Raw genomic sequence first — 25,160 nt, 5'->3', positions numbered from 1 at the left:
TCAGAGTTTACAGATAATGTTACCTTAGCTGATTTCATGTTGCCCTGAATGAAAGTGAAAAGTGTCCCAGACATCATCCTCACAATTTGCAAGCAATGGCTTAACTGCGTCCACCTTTAGTAATGGCCAGTTGTAGTCTGATGAACCCACACACCATTAAGAATTGGAGTACGGTTTTCAGATATTCAATACAAATATTAAATGACAACAACAATAATTAATTATGCACAATACTACACAGATTTCTGATTATTTATCTACACCTGTGTTTTAAAGTCAAACTGCAAGAAATTACATTTTCCCAGTAAAGTGATATATTCTCGGGAAGTTAAACTTTGAAGCCACAAGATAAAATTCATCCTGACAAGAGACTCCAGGTGATAATACAAACTGTTAATTTGACAATATAGATTAGGTTTGCAACTAACAATTATTTTTATTATTGATTAATGTGCCAATTTTTTAAAATTTTTCTCAATGAACCGATTCATTTTTCAGTCTATTAAACAACATGAAATTGTCAGGATTTCATAAAGCCCAGGGTGACATCATCATGTTTTCTCTGACCAACAGTCCTTAATTTTATTTTAGTGATATAGAGAAAAGCTGAAAAACCTCACCTTGGAGAAGCTGGAACCAGAGAATGTTTTGTGTTTTTGCTTGAAAAATTATTTAAAGAATTTATCAATTATCAAAATAGTCACCTATTATAGTAAGTTTCTTTTAATGCACTGATCGTCGTTTATTGACTGTTGTCAGTTGATTTATTATTCTGTATTCGGCAGCCCAATTGAAAGATTACAAATCTTGATCTTTTTTTCTTTGAGAAGTAACCACCTTCTCAAAAGTACAGAATTGAAGTGGTAAATTTTTAGTGACGTTTTACTGAAGACGGGAAAGTTTTGTATCCTCCTTCACCATTCCCTCCTTCATGACACATACCATACTGTAGCACTCGATCTCACTCACATGCCGTTTGGCTCATCAACATGATCATGTCAGCATGATCCTCGGTGTTATGACACCCACAACTCATGTGCATGTGTGTGGGTAAATGTGGGTGTTCTCAACACTTACTGTATCTGAAATAATGCCAGCAAACATTTGCTTATCCACACATCAACATCTTTTTGTGAGTATGTGTTAAAGGCATGCAATTTATTTGGATGAAAATATATCTGAATCATGTTTGTGACAAATATGTTACCAGTTAATGATGCGCGCACACACCTTCTAGAACCATTTTGATTGAACGTTTGAACGTTTTGTATTTGATCATAATACTCTCACCTGTGGGAGTTTTCTCATCTGCAATAGAGTGGGTGCTTCTGTTTCTGTACTGTACTGTAACTGGTATGACTGTTATGACCTGATGTTCTTTCCCATTAGGTAATGTATTGGCTGCCAGGATTAATGGTACATTAGGTATTCAGATCCTTTACTTATGTAAAAGTGCTAATACCACACTGTAAAAATACTCCATTACAAGTAAATGGCAGGCCTTAATTAAATAAAAGTATATAAGTATTATCAGGAAACTGTACTTAAAGTATCAAAAGTGTGTGTGTGTGTGTGTGTGTGTGTTATATAGTATAGCATTATATTATTATTACTCATGCATTAACGGTGGGGTATGCAATTCTGGAGAAATCCAATACAATGACAAATACCATGATATAGAGCAAACGACGACACAGCAAGTAATCTAACTACCGTTAGCTAGGTTGTGGGTTAGCAAACTGTTGCTACAGTTGTTGCTGCTAAGCCAACAGCCAGAGGACAAGACGGTTTCCCAGAGCCAGCAAACAAGTTCCAGATTTTGTTTATTTCCCATTTACAGAGCCAGGGCTGTGTACAAACACCTGATTTTTTTTTTCAGCACACACACAACAGACAGCTAGTGTACTGTGAGGAGATATTTGCTGAATTTGATAAAAAGACGTGTATTGGATTAGAATCGTCATACACTACCTTTTAATGTTTTAGCTACTTTACATAAGGCTGCAACTAATGGTTATTTTCATTATGGATTAATCTAATGATTATTTTCTTGATCAGTTAGTTAATTTATTGTTTGGTTTCTAAAGCATAGGAAAATAGTGAGAAATGCCCATCGCAATAAGTGACACCTTCAAATTTAAGACTAGGAAAAGCAGCAAATCTTCACATTTGAGAAGCTGAAATCATGAAATGTTAGGCATTTTTGCATGAAAAATGACTTCAACGATTAATCAAAACAATCGCTGATTATTTTTTTGACAATTGACTAATCAACCAATTGATTAATCGACCAATTTTTTAAGCTCAAAGCTTATATACTGTTGAATACTTTAATATCTTGTAATGCATCGTACTTTTAAAATTCTTCAGTTGTGAGTTGTAGCAGGATACAAGTTTATACTGTGCATTTATAATTGTGCGTCGATGTTAAGAGAATTTTATTTCAGAATGATTCACGGCAAAGTGTGAATCATTCTGAAGTGTTTTGCTTCCACACCATCAGTGACAAAATTTAAAATTTCTTCAAGAATGGAGGGCACCAGAGAAGGAACAGAGGGGTAGAGTTAGACCAAGTAGAGAACAAGGAGAAAGCGGCTAGTCATTGAGGAGACATCCGGTCTCTGGTCTGTGAACAAAGCCGTCCAACAGGGGAACAAAGCTGGAGTCTGGAGCTGAGATATTACAGACTGGTTGGCCCCTCTGTCTGGAAGTGTACGTGCCGCAGAGCAGGACTCCAGTTGAGAAGGGACATTGGGGGCGGGGTAAGCTTTTTTGGCGGTCTGTCTGTCAGCTGTCAGTTTGTCTGAGACCAGCATTCCACTCATAGTATTTACTCACACACATTTACTGTTCCTGTATGTTTCTGCTCACCTCAAACACACTCATTTGTCTTCTGCGTGTCTTTTCTATCATCTTTTACCTTGTCTCCCTTTGGTTCTTCCTATTTGCTGTTTCCTTTTTCCTATTCTCTTCTGACCACCATCATTATCCACGTCCTCCTCCCTCCTCTCTACATGCCGTCCTTCACTCCTCCCATCCATCCTTCAAATGTTGGTGGGCAGCAGAATAATATCCAGGGGGTCATGGTGACCGGCAGCCCCCTCCCTGTGGTCTCTTCCTGCTATTGTCCCTGGTCCTACTGCTGCTTGGCTCCTGCACTCTATTAACCGCACACATACTAGCTTAATCTGTTCTGCTCTGGCCTCAATCATGGGAGAAACACTGGAGACTTGAGAACATGCGTGAAAGCAAGATACCTTGGGAAATTTGTGACTAATTCCATGGAGGCATTCAATAATAGTTCATGAGTGACTTGATCTGTTAAATTTATCACATCTGAATGCCAGAATATGTAAATATGTACAGACAAAAAAGATTACAAATGCATAATAATGAAATGCGCATTGTAAAACAGTTGATGATGGGAAATAAAAAGACCAGAAATGAGGATAACTTGATTTTTATGCCCCTTCTTTCTTTTTCTTCCTCTTTAATTATTGAACTGATTTATATACTTGGCATACTGTATTACTGGTCCCAAGAAACAAGGTAACCTCCAGCCTTTGCCATAATTAAATTCATTTTCTATCCTTAGTATCAGTTCATGATAGGTTGACTGCCGCCCACAGTGTCAATTTGTGACAATAAAATATAGCTTGTTTCACTGTAAGGAGCAGCCAAAATGTCCTCACAAGAATAGGGGTCATTAATAGTCAGTCTTCACAAACATGATGCAAAACAGACCACACACGCACACACAAAGCATCAGGCTTGATCCTGCATAGAAGATGAGGTGACTGACAGTGTAATGTAACTTTCTTTTTTGTTGTTGTTATTATTGTACAGAGCTGTAAGCACATGAAACCTGCTGCTGCAGCAGTGGTTGTTGCATGGTTACATTTCTATAGGGTGCTAGAGATTTTTCCCCCTCTTTTTCTCTGACACTTTGATCCCACAATGGCTCCATCTCCTCCTGTAGCTAGACCCCTGAGTTTTTTGATGTATCTGTCTGTCTATGCTCTGCTGTGGCCCTGGCCTCCGATCACTTATTAAATGAGACATGGATGTCAGGACCTCATATCTTTGCCTCTTATCACAGATCCCCCACCATACCTGACTGTGGCAGCCTTAAATCTCTCCTTTTGATACTGTTGGCAGGCATCAGCTGCAGAGTACATTACATGAAAGGCCTATAGTAGGGATCATGAAACATGGAGAATATCCTCTACTACAGGGATTTTACAGAAAACCAATTTGAGAAATCCTAAATGTTAACTTGATTTCTGACATGAGTGAGCTAGATGCGAGACACATCCAGGATCAGGATAGCAGCATGTCAGTGCCAATATCAAATGGTGTAACACTTCCTGTCACTTGATGCTAAGGGTAGGAATGCACACAAAAGAAAAACAGATGTTATTACAGCCCCCTGTAGTGCTTATGAATCCTAAAATGTCACTTGATTTTTTTAAGTGAGCTCAGAAGAAATCAGAGTATAACTTTAGCACACTAAAATGCAAGTAATGCATGATGGCAATATTTGCTAAAGAATCTGTTTTGACCTGCATTCAAAATTACAGCAAAAAAATATTTTGTAGATCACTGAGTTGCCAATTTATTAGGTATTCCTTTCACAAATTTAGACCATCAAGATAATCCATGACAAGATCTATACATGCTCAAATAATTGAAAATCTCTTCCTTCTGGCAGTTTTAAAAATACATTGGCTTTAACAATTTCACTTGGCGCAGTTTTAAATTGTCTTTTAAAACAGTTATGGTTAATGTTAGTTATATGTAGCTGTGTCTAATAATAAATGAGAGACAACTCTTCACTCACCAACTTATAAAGAACAAAATAGCTAAAGCTAATTTTCATATGGACACAGAAAAGAGAAACACAAATCTGAGGCCACATTATTCATTCAGGCTTGGTAAGTGGGCAAAATGTCTAAATTATTTCAGCTTATGCATTTCTGCTTCCCTCTCTATATTTTATGTGCTTGCTATCTTGTATTTACAGTCTCTCTTGTTGTCATACTTGCATTCTCTCTCTTTCTTCTCTCTCTTTCTTTCTCTCTCTCTCTCTCAACAACCTGCCCTGTAATGCCACCCCTGGGGCAGTTTTCAAATTTATTGCTTTTGGCTGAGGACCCTTGCAACATAAATAAGCTGAGAGAAACAATGGGCTGACTGAATGAGCAGCATACCAGAATTGTTATATACTAGAAGAGACAGGAAGACATGCACTTCACTTTCTATGCTATTGCAGAGAAAGTTCTATAATCGTTATTCTCCGTTTCTATTCTTCACATTTCCATCCCTGTTCGCTTTTCTCATTTCCTTACTTTCCTTCCTTGTTACTTATACCCCTTTCACACTAAAGCAACGTCATTGTTATGAATGGATCAACAATGGTATACCCAGGTCAATGACCCTTCTGGCAAAACACTCGGAAAAATGAAAAAAAATACTTTAGATACTACCTTGAAAAGCTAAATCATGCATTACTTGCTATAAAAGAAGATATGTTGTTGTTGCTTGGGAGCTACGTGGCTACGTGGAGTGGTTGTAAAGAGGACACATCCTCTCTGTCAGCATCCCAGGTAGCCTCTCCCAGTGACCTGTGATTTTCCCTGGAAAGCTTCAGGGTATGTCAACTTCCTTTCAAGGCAGACGTGCACACCCAAGCACATAATACAGTGCACACACAAACACACACTTCAATCAGGGTTGTAAAATTTATAAGTTTTTTTTTTGGTTGTCGGGTGAGCTGTGGGCTGTTGACACACTATGTGACACACTGAGGCCTACTGTCGGTCTGAGAGTGAGTTTTATGCTCATGCGTTAGAATAATAGAATGTTCCACACAAACATGCATATCCAGTCAAACTGCACTATTGCTGTACACCTTGCCTCATTCTTTTTCTGTAGAGATGATAGTTATTAGTTGACAGGTTATTTAAACACATTTGTTGTCAAAATGATCTCTTGAAACTAAAATTACCATCTTTTAGGATAGGCTTTGGTTAAAACGAATGCTTCACTTTTCAGCCCTGCCTCTATGAGCTAAGTAATCGGATAGCACCACCCGCTTATCATCCCCGACTGTCTCAAGGATATAAAAAATAAAAATAAAAAAATGGATGAAAATGTCAAAAGTCATCATCATTGGTCCTAAAATCCCTCGATAAGCACATGCAAAACTTCTTCCTCTGTGTATAGGGTTCCAGTCATTTTCCTTTTGCATTTTGATTCTGTTCTGTCCTTCAAACCTTTTTCATCGAAAAAAAATCTACATCTCCTACAACTTTCATCTACTCATTAATCTCCACTGTGGTCTATCTTCCAGACTCCTCCAGAATCCTGCTTGGAGATGGCCAATCAAATACGTGCAAACACACATTGATGGTAGATTACTTTGTAGCGCTAACGGGGGAAATTCTAGTGTTCACCTTGTGATTGTCAAGATGGAGGATAAAATGATTGTGGCTGCAATAACTTTCTACCTTTAGAAAATCCTGTGTTATTAACTGCTGTGCAGTGTTTCACTGTCTGATGGATGCTCGTGGATCTATTACTCCCCCCTGGATAACATTTTATATTCTCATCTGTACCTGTAGTAACACATTCACCCCAATGCAATTTTTGAACGCAGCTCCATTTTCAGTCTGAATATCACTTAAGACTAAAGACAGATCATAGGATGAAGAGGCATTTGCCTGCCATCCCCACCTTCTGAATCACTTTCTTCATCCATATTAGCAACTCAAATTTACTCACCTTGTTTAAGAAAGTACTCAAAATACACTTTTACTGGTCTCCTATATACTCTTTACTCTTATAATCTGCACTTCTGCAAAGATACAAATATAAACAAAACCACGAACAAAATCTCTCTCTGTCTGCTCTCAGTCCCTCTCCCACTTACACAGCCAGCCCCCCCTCGCCATCCTTGTCACGTCCACAGGGCTCACGCTGCCTGCCACAAGGTGAGAGGTCCTCTGGCTGGGGACCAGAACAGCACACGCCTCTCTTTGATCTACCCCGCACTGGCTGCTACCTGCAGATAGCATATTCACACACACAGTGCACTGCTCTCCCTTTCAACCACAGGGACAAATCTACATCTCTCGCTTCCTCCCTCTCTGTTTCTGTAGGATGCATTATACACTGTGTGGGTCTAGAGCTTCTCTCTAATGAGCTGCTGCTGTCCAAAATATGCTTTTGTTTTCAGGATGTAGATCTGCACAATTCAAAACAGCCTTTTTTTTTTATTTACAGCAAAAATCTGACATGCTTTAATGCAATCTGAAATAGTGATGGAAAAATACTACAACTTAAAGGGTTTTGGAAAAAATGTGTGTAAAATCGTTTGAACCTTTCGTGTGTGTGTGTGTGTGTGTGTGTGTGTGTGTGTGTGTGTGTTTGCTCACTGTCATCTGGTTACCATTTGAAGGCAGAATTACAGCTAATGATATCCTAGAGGAAAACTACAGTAGCTAAACATGCAACTGTTGCTCAGTTTCTTTCTTCTTTCTCCACCTACTTTTTCTCCCTGTCAGACCGTTCTAGTAGCAAGCAGTCGAAGTCTGGAAAAAAGAAGAATTTTATAGATTTTAATACTTTGGGGTTTATACTTGAAGTCTTTTAAATCGCTCTGGTCAGAGTAAAGCTTTGTACTAACAGACAGTTTAAGTGTGTGTTTGTCTGCCTTTTTTGGATATTACTGTGCCACACGAATACAGTGCCCCCCACCACCACACACACACACACACACACACATACACACATACACACACACTTTCTGCCTCTCACATCTGGATTCAATCGGAACCCCCAGCAGCCTCTCTAAGAGAGAAGTAGGTTTAAGCAGCAGTGTCAAATATCAAGCTCTCTCTCAAACTCCTGAATGTACAGTATGTTAATATATATCTATATATTATACTTTTACTCTGGTGTGTGTTTGTGTTCATGCAAAACTGTGACTAAGCTGTGTGGGTATGGTGTATGGTCTAAATGTACACATGAATGCTGTCCTTGTGGATTAGTAAAAGACTGCCTTAAGCCATTACAGCACTATATAGCAGTTTAAAAGCATGTTCTATAACTCTCCATCATTTAACTGTAAGCCTCAATGGAGAATAAAAATTCAGACTTTTACTTGTGACTACAGAATCCACCACAACCTCTTGTTACTTCTCTATCCAAAAAGCTAAATCCAAAAATAGTGTCTAATTTAAGAACAAATAGGAAAGAGTTGTGAAGATACAAAAAGATTATGACAATTATGTCATTATATGGTGATAAATTATTCATTGGTCATGAGACAAGATGCAAGAGATCAAAGTCTTTGGTTCCTGTTTTTTGTTATACTATTATAAACAAAAAAGGAAGAACTGAACGATACTGTATCAAGAGCAAACAGTGCACAGAGCCCCGCCTCCCTCTTACAGACTGTGGTCACCTTTTTGCACAATGCAAGTTTGGAGAAATTTGGGGATTTTTATTTTGCAACAATTTGTGGCACAGCACACACACACACAAATGCATCCCTGGTCTTGAATTGACATTGACACTAACCGACTTTGGTTGTTGATGGGGCAGGTAGACACTCTCTTCAGGCTCACACAAACTCGAACATCCACATCTTATGCTACGTACAGTATCTGCTTCTAACGTAATGTCTTGGACTCCCTATGCACAGCAGTTAGACAACACCCACATACAAAGTCACACACATTTATGCACCCATACTCATGACATCTACCATTGCAGACTATATGTATACACAACAGCGCTGGTCCCTAGGCCACCTGTAACCATGGTAACAGCAGCACATAATGAAGGGGGAGTGTGCTGTTTGATTGACAGGGCTGATGTTTAATGGATGACAGATGGCCTTCCTTTTCACAGGAAGACACAGGATGGTAACCCTGGATTTGCTGAAACTCTTGAGATTTAGGTTTAGGCAATAAAACTACTTGGTTACCATCTAGACACGACCCTGTGCCAGGAGTTTTTAAATCCTTCATTGATAATGAAAATAATCATTGGTTGCAACCCTACTCTCCATCGCCATCATTCTTACACACAGCTTCTTTTAATCTCTGTACTTTCTGTACATGTTCGGTCACATGTCCTCTCTCCTTCCTCCTGCTCTCTCTCTCTTTTTTTTCTATCATCATTGTACAAATTAAATAAAAACCCACACCATCTGCCTTTGGATGCAGATCATCTTCTGGAGTGAAACAAGATGTTTGGCATGTGTTAGACATGAAGCTGTATTCATACAGTCTATTATATTGACATTTCTAGTTGTAGACTATAATGCAAAGAAACATACATATCAGAGTATACAGTTCTCATCACTGCAGTGTGCCAGTTCAGCAGCAGTACAGTGAGGAGGGAAAGCATTCATACACATAACACACACAGCAGACACAGTATGTGGCTGAATTCCACTGCTGGTTTTAGGTATTGAGATGTAGCTTGTTTATTTGCACAAATTATGGAATGAAATGAGACCCAATTTTGTATAAACATAAAAAGGTTTAAATTTTCATAAGAGGTCTGGCATTGATAATTCTCACCGTGAATAGCGTCCTAAAAAAGGCTAGAATTTGTCTGTTCTATTAGAAAAGCAAGCACTTTGTGTACTTTTACTATAACAGTGGTGAAGAATTCTATACATACTTTCCATGAACTGATCTACACTATATTGCTGGTCTTGACAGCAGCTGTCTCTTGCTCTATGATTTGTCTCCAACAGGTCTTCCCACCGCTTCCTACTGAGGCTGAGATCGCACACACCAAAAAGCTCTTTCGACGCAGGAGGAATGACCGACGGTAATTACGCATGCAAGCTTGCACACACACACACACACACAAACACACACACACATACACACACACTCACACATACCTACCTCAGTGAGAGGGAATGTTTTTTCTGTTGATGTCAGATGTCAGTGCACAGCCAGTCTTCTAGCCTTACATCTCTCCCCAACCAAAGCAATGTCAAGAAAGGAATGCAGGCTCCACACAAGGATAAATTCAAGGTTTAATAAGTCACTCTACAAAATTTAAGCCAGTTTTTCAGTCACCCGTGTTTGCCTACAATACTCTGATAATGGATTTACTTGTCATGCTTTGCAACATTTAACCTGTCGTTCTGTCCTGTAAACTCCTAACTCTGCCACTCTGGCACAAAATTTTGTACTGGCTCCAATTGTACACACTACTGAAATCTCATTTCGCCCAAGTCTGACTTCATTGAAACCAGGTCCTTAAGAGAGAAAAAACCCATCTCTCTCTCTCTCTCTTGTTCTCTCGCTCCCTGCCCTGATGTCATTGGAAAACTGCTCTTCAGTTGCTAAGAGACAGGCAAAGGGAAAATATTTGGGTTGTATTTGTACTTACAAAGAGTAAATTTTAGCTATACCAAATGGACAAAAGCACTTTCATCCTTGTTTTTAAGTACAGAGAATAATTGGTTCTGTCCAGAGCTATTGTGTTTATGTGCAATGGGAGCATTGCAGGCCTGGCAAAAAAAAAAAAAGGAACAAAAATATCAACTTGGACCAACAGCAGTTTGCTTAGGATTTGTTTTGTGAACTGGAAATATTAACAAGAGACCATCATGTTTTCTTGTACACTTCCAAGCACACTTTGTCAGTGCTTTACAGTCAGTTTTTGAGGGCCAGTTTTACATATATGTGTGTGTGTATATGTCTGGTTTATGTATATGTGTGTTGATGTATCATGGCCTTTAATAGGCAGAACCTGAACTTAAAGGGACAGTTCACCACAAAATCACAATACATATTTTTCCTCTTACCTGTAGTGCTATTTATCCATCTAGATTGTTTTGGTTTGAGTTGCCGAGTTTTGTAGACATCGGCCGTAGGGATGTCTGCATTTTTTTTATATAATGGGACTATACGGCACTTGGATTGTGGTGATCAAAGCGCCAAAAAAATAAAAATACATTTGAAAGAAATAACAGCAATGTCTCTTTCCAGAGATCATGAACAATCTAGATGGATAAGTAGCACTACAGGTAAGAAGAAAAAATATGTATTTTTGATTTTGGGGTGAACTGTCCCTTTAAGAGTGTGGGTCAAAAGTCTTAGGCTGCTACCAAGAACTGTTTGTTTTTATACTTTCTTATGAACTCACTGAACACCAACAGTCAAACAGGGTGCTGGAAATATTCATGTGGATGCTTACGTATGTCAGAGTTAGTGACTTGCACAGGATCAGCTACACACTGACCAAAGATTTGGACCACTCTGTCTTACAGAGGCATGGCTTGCATCAAAGCATACCAAGCTAATTTGAAGTCAAAGTACAAGCAACTTTAAAAGAAAGCACTGTCTTGCATGACTTTCCCTCCACAGACACCCCAACCCAACCCTTTTTGAATCATTGGGAACAATACGGAAAAATGTGAAACATAGCCTACTACTGCAGAACAAGACGCTGCCTAGGATGCTCAAACAGTGCAGGAAAATACAGATTCCTCAATACTGAAAAAGGTTTAGAACTAATTGCAGAAAGAGTTAATCCTGTGAATAAGGCAATACTAAAAGTGTAAAAAAATTAAAGTAAAAAGTATATATACCTGTATATTTGCACTGCCGAGATGGAAAAGCAGGATCAGGGTGGGGATGAAGAATGTCAAAGGAGAGATGAGGTAGAGGATAAGAAGACTGGACAGGCATGAAAAGGGGATTAGTACAACTTCATAAGCAGACTTTTATAAAGACTGGAAAGAAAAATGAAGCTATGCCTGTTCTCACAATGCAGTCAACAACTGGCTCAATCATTCATCGGAGAGATCTCTGCTTAACAGGATCTCTGTAGGAATCTTTGATATTTTTTTTTGTACAGTACGCAACAATTATAAAGAGAGAAAGAAGTGAAGAAATTAGAACATAATATAACTGTATTTTCCACAAAGGTAAACATGTGTCTTTGGTCCATCTGGCAGGTCATTAAAACATACATGTATACACATAAAAACACTGACAGTATGAATACTCCAAGTAATAGAATACAATTTACACAATATAAGAAAAACACCTAAAAGATTCAAATTGAGTCTTTAAGAATTGAGCCGCCCCTGCCTGTGGGATAAATTACTTCTTATTATGTTCTTTGTAGCCTGAGGCAACCTGTAGCACAGAGTACCAGAGTTTAGCTTTATAAACAAGGACAGAACACAAATGGCCTGTGGCAATAAATATTCATTGTAATGAGAAACTACACAGATATTGTTATACTTGTGAAATATGGAGATAAATATTGATCATTTGGGTATATGTGCAAAAAGCATGAGGGCTGAGTGTATTGAATAAAGCACAAGAAAGAGAAACAGAGTGAGACAGAGATTGAGTTAAGGAAAAGTGTAGGCTGGCTGTGGCAGGAAGGAAAAGAAAGGGGAGGCAGTGCATGTGTTTCTACTTTAGTATGCACGTCAAGCAGGGCTGAAATTAGTTGTGATTTACTGGAATGTGCTGCTTACCGCTCTCTGCTCCAGAACAGAAAAGGGGCAAAGAAGGCGCTAATATGCTCCTTCTTTGTCCCTTTTTGCTCGTTTTAGATGCAGATCTGTTCATTATTGAGGAGCTTTTACACATCTAGACTTTATTATCTGTCTTGCATCTAGAAGGTTGACTTACAATTGAAGAAAGATGATTTTAACACCAAACACTAAGCCTAACATCCAGTTTCCACACATTGTTTTTTTAAAGTGATAAGCTGAACAAACATCATTTGAGCTGTTGAGTTGAGAGAGATAATTCTTAAAAGAGTTTGTGTGGCTCTAAATGTCACCACATGGAGTACCAATTCCAATCTTTTTTATGATCAAGATGATGTCTGCTCTGTGTGTGTGTGTGTGTGTGTGTGTGTGTGTGTGTGTGTGTGTGTGTGTGTGTGTGTGCATTTGTGTACTCGAGTAAAAGTACACAGCAGATCTGCTTGTTTTTCTGCACCTATGATGAACCGCCTGCTTTTCTGCTTATATCTTCTGGCCACGATGACTCAAAGTTGTTGACTGTAATCTCCAATTGATGCATGCATGTATGCACACATATTCAGTATGTCCCTGAGTTCTGAACCTCAAAACTTGTATCAAAACATTTTTTAAAAATCAGTGTAACGAGTAATGCAAATGTTGAGTAAGGAAGCCAAAACCTGTCTCCCCACAGTCCATTAAACCAGTGTTGTTGCCTGTATGAAGCTCTGGGTATGATATTGACTGTTTAGCCTGCAGGCTCTTCCCTCGGGGCCAATTGATTTGCTAGTCTGGGTCAACCAATGGTCCAATGGGTCCACCAGTTCTCCATCCACATACCCATACATCCACAACAACATGCCATGATTGATCATCAGTATCCTACCTCCTCCCATGATCATATCTGCCAAATCATTTCACCTTTTTAGTTACGACTTCCTGTAGTTCTATGCATGTTGTTTTAATGTTATCAACCTGTAGTTTTTTTGTTTGTTTCCCTCTTTGCTTCCATGCTCCCCACCATCTTCTATAATCTCCTGTCTCCTCTTTCACGCTATCTATAAAAATTCCCTGCCGTTTTCTACAAATTGTTCTGCCACTTAACACCACTCTTCATCTATCCCTCGTCTCTCTCCATCCTTCCAATCACCTGCATTGTGGCACACCCTCCTCTCCTGCTTGTAGAGTGGTTGATCAGTTCACCCGAGACCAGTTAACCATACTTCTGCCTACTGGCCCTGGGGGAAAGCGGCAAGTCTCAGCCAGGTTAGTGACAACATAAGCCAGATCCTGGGCACAAAATGGGACCTGAAAATATATTTTCGACATTTGACACAGTGATTTGATTTATTCTACTCGGCAAAGCCTCCAAAGGTCAGCTGATAATTGGTGAGACAAGAATAAAGTGCTTCTCTTGTTTCTCGAATAGCTGAAAATGAGAAGTATATCGGATGAAAATAAAGGGATTTAAAAAAGTGGGACCCAGCCAGGCAACATCAGACACTAATTTAAATCTGACTAATACCATGATGTTACCCGGCTCATCACCTCAACCCAAAAAACAGCAGTTTCTCATTTGATTAGATGATTGATCGAGCCAGAGACGACCTGTTTCTGAGTAACAAGATATCGTGAGATGAAATTTCATCAGTGGCCCCATCATTTATCCTTAATGCAAACATCTCCCTGGATGGTCACCGAGCAACACTCAAGCTACTGCAGAGCTCGCAGTTATTAAATATGATTAACATTTTATTACTGTCTCACATTCACCTCTCCCCATCACCAGTAAATCAGGAGAAGGGCTTATTAGAGCTGAGCCTGGACTAACAGCTAGTGTAGAGATCAGATTAATCATCAGATGAGCGAATGTGTGTCTGACAGAGAGAGAGAGACTCAGGGTGTCTCTGAGCAGTCTACGGCTTTGCAAAAGATTATGAAATCTCACCCTCTGCAGTCATATTAAATGAGATCTCACAATTTCTGTCAGTCAACGTTAAAGGGGGCCTATTGTACTTTTCCTCATTTTCTGTCATATATAAAATGTTACAGTGTCGGATGTTCATATTAAACGTGGCCAAAGTTTCAAATAATGAGGTAAACGTATGTAAAAGTAATCCCTGTGAGCAAAAAGCTCAGACTGCAACGTTTCCAATGGTCGACTTTCGCGACGAGCTGACATCAGCTTGTCACGGATTTCTTTATATGGTCATTGTTCCAGGCACAGCATCGCTAAGCAACAAGTTTATTCCAAACCATAAGCCTGTTAAACTATAATTATTATTAGTAGTAGTATTATAGGCATTTAATGTACTCCAGCATACAAATAACCGACATGCAAGGAGATACTATACAGTCGTTTGGTAACAGCAGAATAACATTTTACTAGCTATGTTACCTTTTGATATTTCCTGACAGCAGACATTTTCCACTTCAGTCGGCATTAAGCGCGTGAATCATATGAATCATGCAAGGCTACTTGCAAGGTGCAAATGAGAATAGGTCCCCTTTAAGCAATTTATTTTATGATTAGGTAAAACATTTGTTAAAAAATGTAAACCTTGATACGCAGCTATGTAGTAATTAAAAGTTTATTGTAGAAATGAAAAAACAGACACTGAAGGATGCTGATAGGAGTTGCCTGACAAGAGGGTGTTCCCTATCATTGTGTACTGTCGAGCTTAGTTTAGTGATTAAAACTTGTGCCGGGCTGATGAACATATGACTAAGAAAGACGCTGAGAATATTTGCATAGAGTTGAAGGAGGGCTGTTGGGTAGAAGAGAGAGTCAGAAGATGAACCGTCTGTCAACCTCCCTGAGAGAGTGGAGCAGAGGGGGCAGGCGAGACATAACTCAAATGAACAGACACAAAAAATGACTATAAATACACTTGGACACATTTACTTTGTCTTCTTCTGCCAGCATACACACACACACACACACGTACAGATAGATGACAATTTAAAGAAAAACCAACTAGGGCTGCAACTAAATAAACAATTATGAAAATGCTCATCACAGTTTCTCAGAGCCCAATTTGATGTCTTCAAATGACTTATTTTGCACAACCAACAGTCCAAAACCCAAAGATACTCAGAGAAAAACATCAACATTGCGGCTCTAGAAATATGTCACTTTCAGTTACTTCTGTATGCTGTCTTGTGCGATTTCATGCACGCTTGTTGCCATTTTTCTGTCTGTATTTTTCCTGAATGTAGCTAGATAACTAGCTAGCGAATACGATATAGGAAGATGATGTCCCCATTCTTGATCCACCTACAAAGCTCTGATTGCTCAACTGTTTCTCAAACCGGTGGAAACAGCTGTCAATGGGCACAACTCCAGATCTTTTTGAATCAAGGAAAAAATCTGAGATGTTGATGTTGGTTCAGAGGTTAGGAACCAGGCTACTGTCTGACACAGCGGTCAGGTTGAGATCTGACACTGGGAACGCACTGTCATCCTGGAGGAGACCACTCCCATCTTTGTATTGATTTGCAGTGACCAAGTTGACCCAGACCATACCATAACAAAATGGCCCCTATTTGAATGGAGCCATTTACTTCTCATTTATGTAGCTTTTTACTTTAATTGTTACCCGTCTGTATGTACAAGTGTTGGAGACAATAACATTTATAATATCAAGCAATCCAATACAATAATACCCCAAATTATGGCCTCAAAACTTATCATAGGTAAATAATAAAGGGTAGTATTTATTACATAGCAATTATAATGAATTAATTAAGACTGGGCATGTGTTTATGTTACTGTGTTCACCCACTGTCTAATATATACATACAGTAGGCATACATAGGCTGCTGGAGTTATGTACTGGTTTATCCCTCAGTTCTTTTCATCGGGCCCTTAAAACTGAAACTACCACTTCTACCACTTTTTAAATATTCTTTTTAATTTGTACAATCAAATCTATTATCTCTGCCATGCATCAGTACTGTCTAAATTTCTGCTAAAATTTGTTTAACCTGCATGCAGGAATATAGTAGATTTCTTTGAAGCTCAAAGAACATTTCCAAGGTTGTTGTTATATGAATTTATTTGGGGTGGAATGAACATTTTTACAAAGGAGGTTTGCAAACTTCACTTTTGATTATGATAGTGCCGCACAGTTCTCTTTCACAAGGTTTATGTGCTTTTGTGACACAGCCTTAAAAAATGTCTGGCTTGTTAATTCATTTTTCATGTTTTGGTCTAAAAATCAAGCTATTGAAGGTTTGCTGAACTAAAAAGTTCAAGGAAGAGTTCAAGAAACCCACATTGGCACTGATGAACTTTTAGGAAAGTTGCCTTTCTTTGATCATCAATCCAGCCTCCACAAGACTTACATAGCCCAATGGCTTTTATGTATCTTTTTCTTTTTTTTTTGTACACTCTCTCTCTATAATTATTATAACAATAATAATATCTTTATTTATATCACACTTATCAAAACAAAGTCACAAGTGCTTCACATAGCAAGCAAGGAACACATAAAAAACAACATAAAAACAAATAAAACACAGAATTAATAGAATAAAATATTAAACGAACCACAATATCTAATAAAAACTAGAATCCCATGAAATCATGGAAGGGGCGATAAAAGTAAGTTTTAAGCTTAGATTTAAAAGAAGTCACTGACACAGCCTGTCGTTATTCCTTGGGGAGAGTGTTCCAGAGCCTCAGGGCTATGAAAGAAACCTTGTGCCTAGTATTCAAAAAGGGAGAAAGGCTGGACTGCAAGGAACTCTTGAGCATTTTGTACTGTTTTAACTTACAAAGACCCCCACTGCATTGTCACTGAGTACATATGCAAGCAGAACAAACTTTTTTTTTTTTTCAGGACTCAAAAGCATTGCATTTGTAGCTGTCCCCTGCAAACTGTCCATTTACAGACACACCAAATATGATTATGTCTGGTATATGCCATAAGATGATATATGCCAAAGATTTCTTTCATTTGCAGATCATATCAGGCATTTATACGTGGCCTTCACAATTTCACGGTGTAAAAAGCACTTACAGAGTTGAGTGCATCTCAACAAAGGTGTGATAGCTGCTGCTGCTAGTTGAGTTCACAGGCTGAGGCAGATAATAGGTTGCGTCCTCGATGCCAGGATGACTAATCCCTTGGACCATATGTCAGTGGCTTGTCAAGCCCAGAGCCAGTGCAGCAACAGGACAGAGCTATGCAGGACAGGAAAACATAGACACACTGTGCATCCACATGTAAGCATTGGGCTTTTGAATTTTTAGATTATCAGTAGATGATAGCTTTGTGTCTGGTTGTGAATTGTTATAGTAACATTTACAGAAGAGCACTGTGATAAGGAGTTGAAGATAAAACAGAAAATGGAACCTTTTCACTAAACTAACGCAGGTTTTGAGAGGGGACAGAGCAGCAGGGAGGAGGCTGTAGACCATCATGGTGGTCAGAGTGGAGCAGAGCAGTTTAAGGTAAAAGCCAGCTGCTGCTACATCACAATGAAGCTAACTGAACCCTGCTCTGATTCCAGGAGACAACAGCGGCCTCAGGGAGGAGGAGGAGGCGGAGGAGGAGGGAAGAACCAACCTCAGCTGATACAACAACAGTCACCGCAGCACCAGAGGGATCAAACCCAACAACAGTCTCCAAACCAACAGCATCAGAATTTAACAGAACTGGGAGATAACAGAAACAGTAGTGCTGGTCGGCCACCTCGCCAGTATCAAGGAGGACATGGGCAGCGCCAAGGAGGACCCCCACACCACGGATATAGCCAGAACCGGCGTTGGCACCACAATCAGAAAGGTCAGGGGCATGGACAGACAAATGCTACAGGTGATAAAGGAGTACCCCCAAGAACAACCAAAGACAAAGAGACAGAGAATGTAAAACCGGGTGACGTGCAGATCAGACCTCCTCAAGACTGGAGCAGTAAGAGTCCCAATGAATCACCCCAATATGAGTCAACACCCAGTACAAATGCTGTCCCAGATCTGACCGTTAATAAGGAATCTCCCAACCCACCAAGAAGTGGAAAGGTAAGCGAGGGCCGGTCGGACCAACCCAAAATCAGCTTGCTGCAATCGTCAAAGGAGAGGCTGAGGAGAAGACTAAAGGACAAGGTACTGAAAAGCTGCTTAGTACCTGTCAGTCAGTATTAAGGCAATCAGGACTAATGTGTACACACACGATACCATTTAGTCTTATAATTATGTTAATAATTATGTATAATTATATACAGACATGTAGACACTTTTCTTGCACTGCCGTGCTTCAGTCATTCATCCACTTAGTTACTTAGCATTCAGATTGACACACCTAGACTGGCAGGGAGGGGATGTTCTCAATAAGGAGGTGAAGAAAGTAAAGCTGCATTAGCTTAACAGTTTTTGATGTTTTCCACTGTGTCCACTGGAGAGTTAGCCAACTGTGTTGCTGCTCTCAGCTTCCTCATTCTACAGCTAACTCATTACCACCAGGGCTGGTTTGATTTGACAGTGCGGGACTCCCCAGCAGGCAGCAAGGCAGGAATTAATAAACATATCCTCAGTGACACCAGTGAATCAATGAATCCAGTCTAAGAGCCAGCTTTTGCTTGATTAGGGTGTACTGAAATATATTATAAAATATTTATTTATTTTTTTTATTTTGCAACTTATTTAAGCAGCATTTTTTTTCTCTTTCCAGATATATGTAACTATCAAATTCCTAATTTGGTCAATATTTAAAAATTTTTCCTTAATACCATGGTAATATTCACACAGATCAATAAATCAAACTAAAATCTAGCATATTAGTTACATGTCACAAACCACTAATTGGGTTTCTTGTCATGTTGATTATGTCATGTGCTACTGACATGAAAGCTAAGTGAGTGTCAGTTGTCATGCTGGTGCACACATTAGCCTAGTGGTTCCCAACCAGGTACTTTTCTATAATTAACAGTGTTAAACAGCAACCAGTTTAAAATCAAAAACATTTGGAACATAACAGGTGGTGTCAATTAAATGTTAAGTGTAAATAAATTAAATACAACCACATTTAATCAACATATTAGACATGTTTTCTAACAAGAGCAACTACTCTGTAAGGAATAAAAAGCTTACATCATCAATATTTACTTAATCACTGAAAAATAACTTCTAGGTTGTGGTCAAATCTATGTTGAAATTGAATACTGTACTATCACCAATGTTCTACCACTCATGTCCTATCCGTTTTTAGGAAGAGGCACGTGTGGAGGCATCCGGCTCCGGATCACAGAGCATGGACCGGCTGGTGGACCTTCTCAACAGCATGAGGAGCAACAGCAGCGGCGTGGAGCAGCAGCTGGCCTCTTTCATGGAGGAGGCTCAGTGTTCAGCGCGGTCCGAGGAAACCCTGGCTCAGGTGGTCAGCACAATCTACTCCAAGGCCGTGTCAGACAGGAGCTTTGCCGCCACAGCCGCCAAGCTCTGCGACAAGATGGCGCTGTTCATGGTGGAGGGGACCAAGTTCAGATCGCTGCTTCTCAACATGCTGCAGGTGAGAGCGCCAGGAGGGAATCACTTAGTTGCAAGTGCAGCAGAGGACAGACATCTGTGCTGCTTCAAGCTTTCCTAATCTCTTCTTCAAGACTTTCTTCAGTATTCAGATAACTCAGATTTCGTAAAACAATCTCATTAATTTCATGTGCTTTGAATCATTTTAAAATCAACACTAAGTTTACTATTGATTAGATTTGATGAATGGATACTGTAGGTAGATAAAGTTTAAATGCAGTATGGTAAATATTAGAGCCCAACCTCACATATTTTTGACACATCAGTGCCGTGGTAGTCAGCCAGGAGTACAGAAATGCACAAAATATGTTTAAAGTAATTTAGAAACAGTATCTCCATTACATATTTGTGCATAAGATATTAAAAAATCATGTTTGAGGACCTCTAGACCCCTCCTTTCTGAAAGGGGGCATTATGCATAATTAGTAGTTGTGCTTTGGATACTTTACATTTACTTTAAAATTTTGCTGATAATACTCATGTGCTTTTACTCAAGATTTTTTTACTTCCTTATTATGGTATTTCTACTTTTACTTAAGTAAAGGATCTGAGTACTTCTTCCTCCACTGCTTTGTTGCTGTAGGAGACTGGCTACTGATTGAGCAATAAGCTACTGTGTTGATAATGAGCTGACAGAGCAGCTACACCATGGTTTAAAAAATTAACACTGTGATATGACTGTCTCTGCTCCTGTCTGTGCAGCACCACTGTTTTGAATCTCAGTGGATCTTGTTAGATTCAGTTATGAATTAGAAAAAAAAGTTTTATCTTCTGTATATAGTTTTATGCACTTAGATATTTTAATATATGCTCATTTTGATGCTTGCTTTCCAAAAATATTTTTGGAGGAATCCAGTGTGTTGGCTCTATTACAGCTTGATGTGGGATCTCTTACTGGACTCGTACTAGTCTGCAAGTAAGCTATCAGCAACAGTTGATTTACAATAATGTCAATTAGTTAGAAACGCTAAGTCAATCGACAGAAACAGTTTTTATATTGAATCGTCATTTATTAAGCCAAAAGGTCAAACATGCTCTTGTCCCACCTTCTTAAATATGAGAAGCTGCTTTTCTGTTTTTATACAATTGGAAATTAGATATCTTTGGATTTAGACTGTTAGTCTGACAAAACAATCAATTTAAAGATGTCAACCTCAGGCTGAGAGATTGTGAGTGTCATTTTCCACTTTTTTTATGACATTTTATAGACTAAATGGTCAATTGATTAACCAAACAAATTAGTGTCCGATTAAGCGATAATGACCCTTCTATCTTTTGGATAACAGTACCTTTCATTCTTTCCCTAAAGTCTATTGCTTTACTTTTGTAATCCCTCCCTGTGTAGCTTCCACCTAAATATCCCAAGAAATACATTAGTTACTGTAAACAAGATGCTCTCAGATGTGCATTTTAAGCTAGCAGCGCTTGATGATAGATGTTTTTGGCAAACCAGTAATTTTTTAATACTGTATGTTTTAACAAAATCATCTCTGTAATTTCAGTAGTTTCTTTCAGCCATAGCTTTACGAGAAAGCACTTTCAGTTGTAAATGTCAGCGGGCAAAGTAGCTAATCTAAACACCCAGGGGAGAGAGACTGCCCCCCTTACGCTCCATCTCTTCACTTAACTGCACAGTTCCAGTCTTGCACCCATGATGAAAACATCCTCTCAGCCGTTGTATATTTCACTGCCTCTCTCCCCCTCCTCGTCCCTCATGAGCTCTCTATTACCGTGCTCCCCCGTCTTATCGCCTCCCCTCACCCAGAACGACACGGGCCAGTGCCTCGCTACTTCTCCTTGCACACTTTCACCCCTTGCTCCATCCTGAGAGTCAGACAACCTCTCCAGAGCGGTCTAGTCAGACAGTCTACAAGTAGGCAAACAAGACATACACCTGCTGCCTGGCATTTCCCTCCCTTCACTCCTACTCCTGTTTCCTTCTCCTGCAATGCACTTTTCGACTACACTCCTACACTGTACTTTTTTCTCCTCCCTTCTGTTTTGGTGTTTTTCCATTGAAACACCTCTTTCTTTAGATGTTGATATTTTTATCTCTAACCCAGAAGTAGTGAATCCAACCTTAATCCTTTTACCCCCTTTCTCTGCTTTTTATTTATTCCCCCTTTTTCACAGCTGTGTGGTCCCACCTCTTCTTTTACTCCTCACCCTTTAATTCCCACTTCCCAGCCAGCACGGACCCCCTCATTGTCTTTGACATTTTGGCTTTTTGCTTTAAAACATTTTAAATGTCATAAGTGGGCTCATGAAGGCTGTCATTACCAATGTTGCTTCCAGACCCCTGGATCTCAATGTGGGGGCAATTAGTCTGTGACCGCTCTGCTTATTAAAAGAGAGGCGTCAGGGTTTGTTGCTTTGATTAAACGTAGCCAGACTGTTACCTATGAAAGATGCTGTTTATTTGGCATGGTTGAGAAGAGCATTTGGCCTTTTTCCCTCCACTATGTTGGCACCTTCCTCATCATCTTCTTTTCTTAAATAACCTTGTCTTTTCTGTTGCTAATGCTTCAGTCATCTTTTTGTCTGCTTTGCTATATGTGTGTGTCCTGCGATTTTGCTAGCTTGTTGTTTAGGTGTCAAATACCGTGGCGATGTCCTTGGAGTTATATAAGAGGTGTGTGTAGTTATTTTTGAGTGTGTGGTATGTTTGTTTTTGACAGTGTGAGGGAGTTTTTTTGTCGGATCCATTCAAGGCTGCAGATTTTGTGTATGTCTGTGTACAAGCAGGCCTTCAGTGTAGTTGTACGAGTCTGTGAGAATATAAGCCGCTCGTGTTTCCAGTGCACTTCAAACAACAGTAACGGCATACAAAAATGAGAAGCAGAGTGAGTTGCTCTGACTGTTATAAAGTTTCAGTTTAACCTGCCATATAACATCTTTACAAGTGCACATTAAGCATTAACCCATATTAACCCCAACACTTTTACAGCACTGACACAGTTCACTACCCTTCACTTTCAAACCAAATTAACATATTCTCCTCTACTTCTGGCAGATAAAAGAAATTCATGAATTTGTTAAATGTGTTTTTCAGCTGCTTTTTGGCTTTAAGTACTTTAAGCTGTGAGGTTAATACGTGTGCCACCTACAAAAACTCCCATCAGAGAGATAGCAAAGATGTTAATGCTGATTACCACCACTGTTTATGAATTTATGAAACTTAAATATCCTCTTAACTACCGCCTACTTAGACTTGTATTACACATTTTCAAAAGCTGGATAGACTGTAGTGTTTCAGTGTATTTTTCAAACTTAATTGGCATCTTTTTTTCCTTTCTCCCCACAGAGGGACTTCTCCCGTCGAGAGGAGCTCCAGCAGTCAGATGTGGAGAGGTGGTTAGGTTTTATCACCTTCTTGTGTGAGGTGTTTGGTACCATGAGGAGCAACTATGGGGAGCCATTCAGGGTGCTGGTGTGTCCCATCTACACCTGCCTACGAGAGGTCTGTATGTATGTCATTAACCAGTCGATCAACCCCATCCACTTGTTCCAATAAGACGAAAGCGTCCCGCTGTGTCTGTATATCTTGTTCAGATCGATACATGCACCAAGCCAGTTTCCTGTTTTTGACCAGACCTAGTCTAGACTCTAGACACCACAGTGGGGTTTGGTTAGTGGTGCAAACAGTCAGGACACCATCAGTTCCAGGAAAATTCGTGACCCAAGACTCAGTTCTCATCAGCTGGTCATGCGCTCTTATACACAGTCCCTTGGTCACCATGGAAACCATATGGGGTAGCCACAGCAGACGCACGACAATACAGAAGTGGTTAACGACAGATGGAATATTGAAAGAGGAAGCAAGCAAGGGGGGAGAAAGAGAGAAGAGGTGAGAGGAAGCAGAAGAGACTGTGGTCAGGTTGACAGTTACTGCAGAGGAAGTTTACTCATGGCATGACAGGTAGAAGAGAAGGGAGAGGGAGATGGCAGAATCTCGGAGTGAAAATTGTTTTTAATGTGTAGTTTGAGAGGCAGAGAAAAAATAATGGCAGGGTTGAGGCACGTGCCAGGTAGTTTTACCACCCACGTCCACACCTCCGCCGGTCTGGCACTCAACACACACCCTGCATCCCGCTAACAAACACAACAATCAAGCGACAACTAATGCCATCCACACCCTGTCTGAGCGTATGCCCAGGGCATTATCTCAGCTTGTTAGAAGGCTCAGCAGCATGACCAAGGGTGTGGACGTACAGTGTAACCAGTCCGAAATACACACAAACCTTCATACTCCAGCATCAGTGGTGTCAGATTTAGCCTGTTGATGCTTGAGGTCAGAACACACCTGGGAACAATGTCAAAATATTTGTATAATTATGTGTGTGAATGTGTGTGTGTGTGTGTGTGTGTGTGTGTGTGCTTATGGTTGTGAGCCCATGTCCTTGTTCGACAATCTCTATTTCCCAGAGCCATTGTTCCTGATTTTTATCCATCTGTTGTTTTGTCTATCCTGTTGTAACATGTAGCTGTCGGATTCCAGCTAAAAGCTATGTGCGATAACATGCGCTCGCCTGTGTGTGTATGTGTGTGCGTTTGCATATGAAAGCATATGTGCCTGTGTGTGTGTGTGTGTGTGTGGCAGTGCATTTTGCAGCCGCTGTCTTCTGTAGTTGTAGCCCGCAGAACAGGATTAGGTAACAACTGAGGTGTGTTAGGAAGTGTGTTTGAGTATACATGACAGCTGTACATATAGACAGAGCAACTTAATGAGTGGTGATCTCATCCATATGACTCACACAACCCAATATGTTTTTTTAAAATGACACAATCCACATAGATGCCCTAAGTTAGATAATCCTCCACAAAGTGCACATTAAAACACACCTTAAAATAAATTAGAACACACCATGCTCACTTGCCAGAAATGTTAAACCTACATTTATGGATATTTTTTTGGCAGCAAAAGCTGTAAACTGACCAGGGTCCCCACAGATCCTTAAAGTCTTAAAATGTCTTAAATTTAGTTTTGATATTCAAGGTCTAAAAATGTCTTAAAATGTCTGGAATTGTAGGAGGGGAGGCATTAAATTTGATCTGGGGCACAATGCATGAGGGTTTCTATTTATTTATTTTTTTCAGTTTTTATGTTTT

The 25,160-nt window shown here is 39.6% G+C and overlaps 1 protein-coding gene and 1 long non-coding RNA gene across 3 annotated transcripts in view; one reads left to right on the top strand and one right to left on the bottom strand.

Moving 5' to 3' along the window:
* The window catches only part of ctif (CBP80/20-dependent translation initiation factor), a 53,674-nt gene that overhangs the window by 19,941 nt on the left and 8,573 nt on the right, over nt 1–25,160 (top strand). Inside the window, exons 8-12 of one of the 2 annotated variants that reach the window (XM_044173701.1) lie at nt 9,773–9,849; nt 13,709–13,789; nt 18,041–18,632; nt 19,735–20,034; nt 23,356–23,511. In XM_044173701.1, the coding sequence (XP_044029636.1) occupies nt 9,773–9,849; nt 13,709–13,789; nt 18,041–18,632; nt 19,735–20,034; nt 23,356–23,511 (1,206 nt within the window). The remainder of the gene's footprint in view (nt 1–9,772; nt 9,850–13,708; nt 13,790–18,040; nt 18,633–19,734; nt 20,035–23,355; nt 23,512–25,160) is intronic. The other variant, XM_044173700.1, reaches the window with a different exon arrangement.
* Nucleotides 3,081–25,160, bottom strand: part of LOC122865366 — a 71,000-nt gene continuing 48,920 nt past the window's right edge. Inside the window, exon 2 of the long non-coding RNA XR_006375459.1 lies at nt 3,081–7,592. This is a non-coding gene — a long non-coding RNA (uncharacterized LOC122865366). The remainder of the gene's footprint in view (nt 7,593–25,160) is intronic.

Source organism: Siniperca chuatsi, linkage group LG18, assembly GCF_020085105.1.
Source record: "Siniperca chuatsi isolate FFG_IHB_CAS linkage group LG18, ASM2008510v1, whole genome shotgun sequence".
In the NCBI taxonomy this organism is placed as follows: Eukaryota; Metazoa; Chordata; class Actinopteri; order Centrarchiformes; family Sinipercidae; genus Siniperca; species Siniperca chuatsi.
The sequence above is the reverse complement of the archived record's forward strand: the minus strand, read 5'-3'. Positions and strand labels throughout refer to the sequence as shown.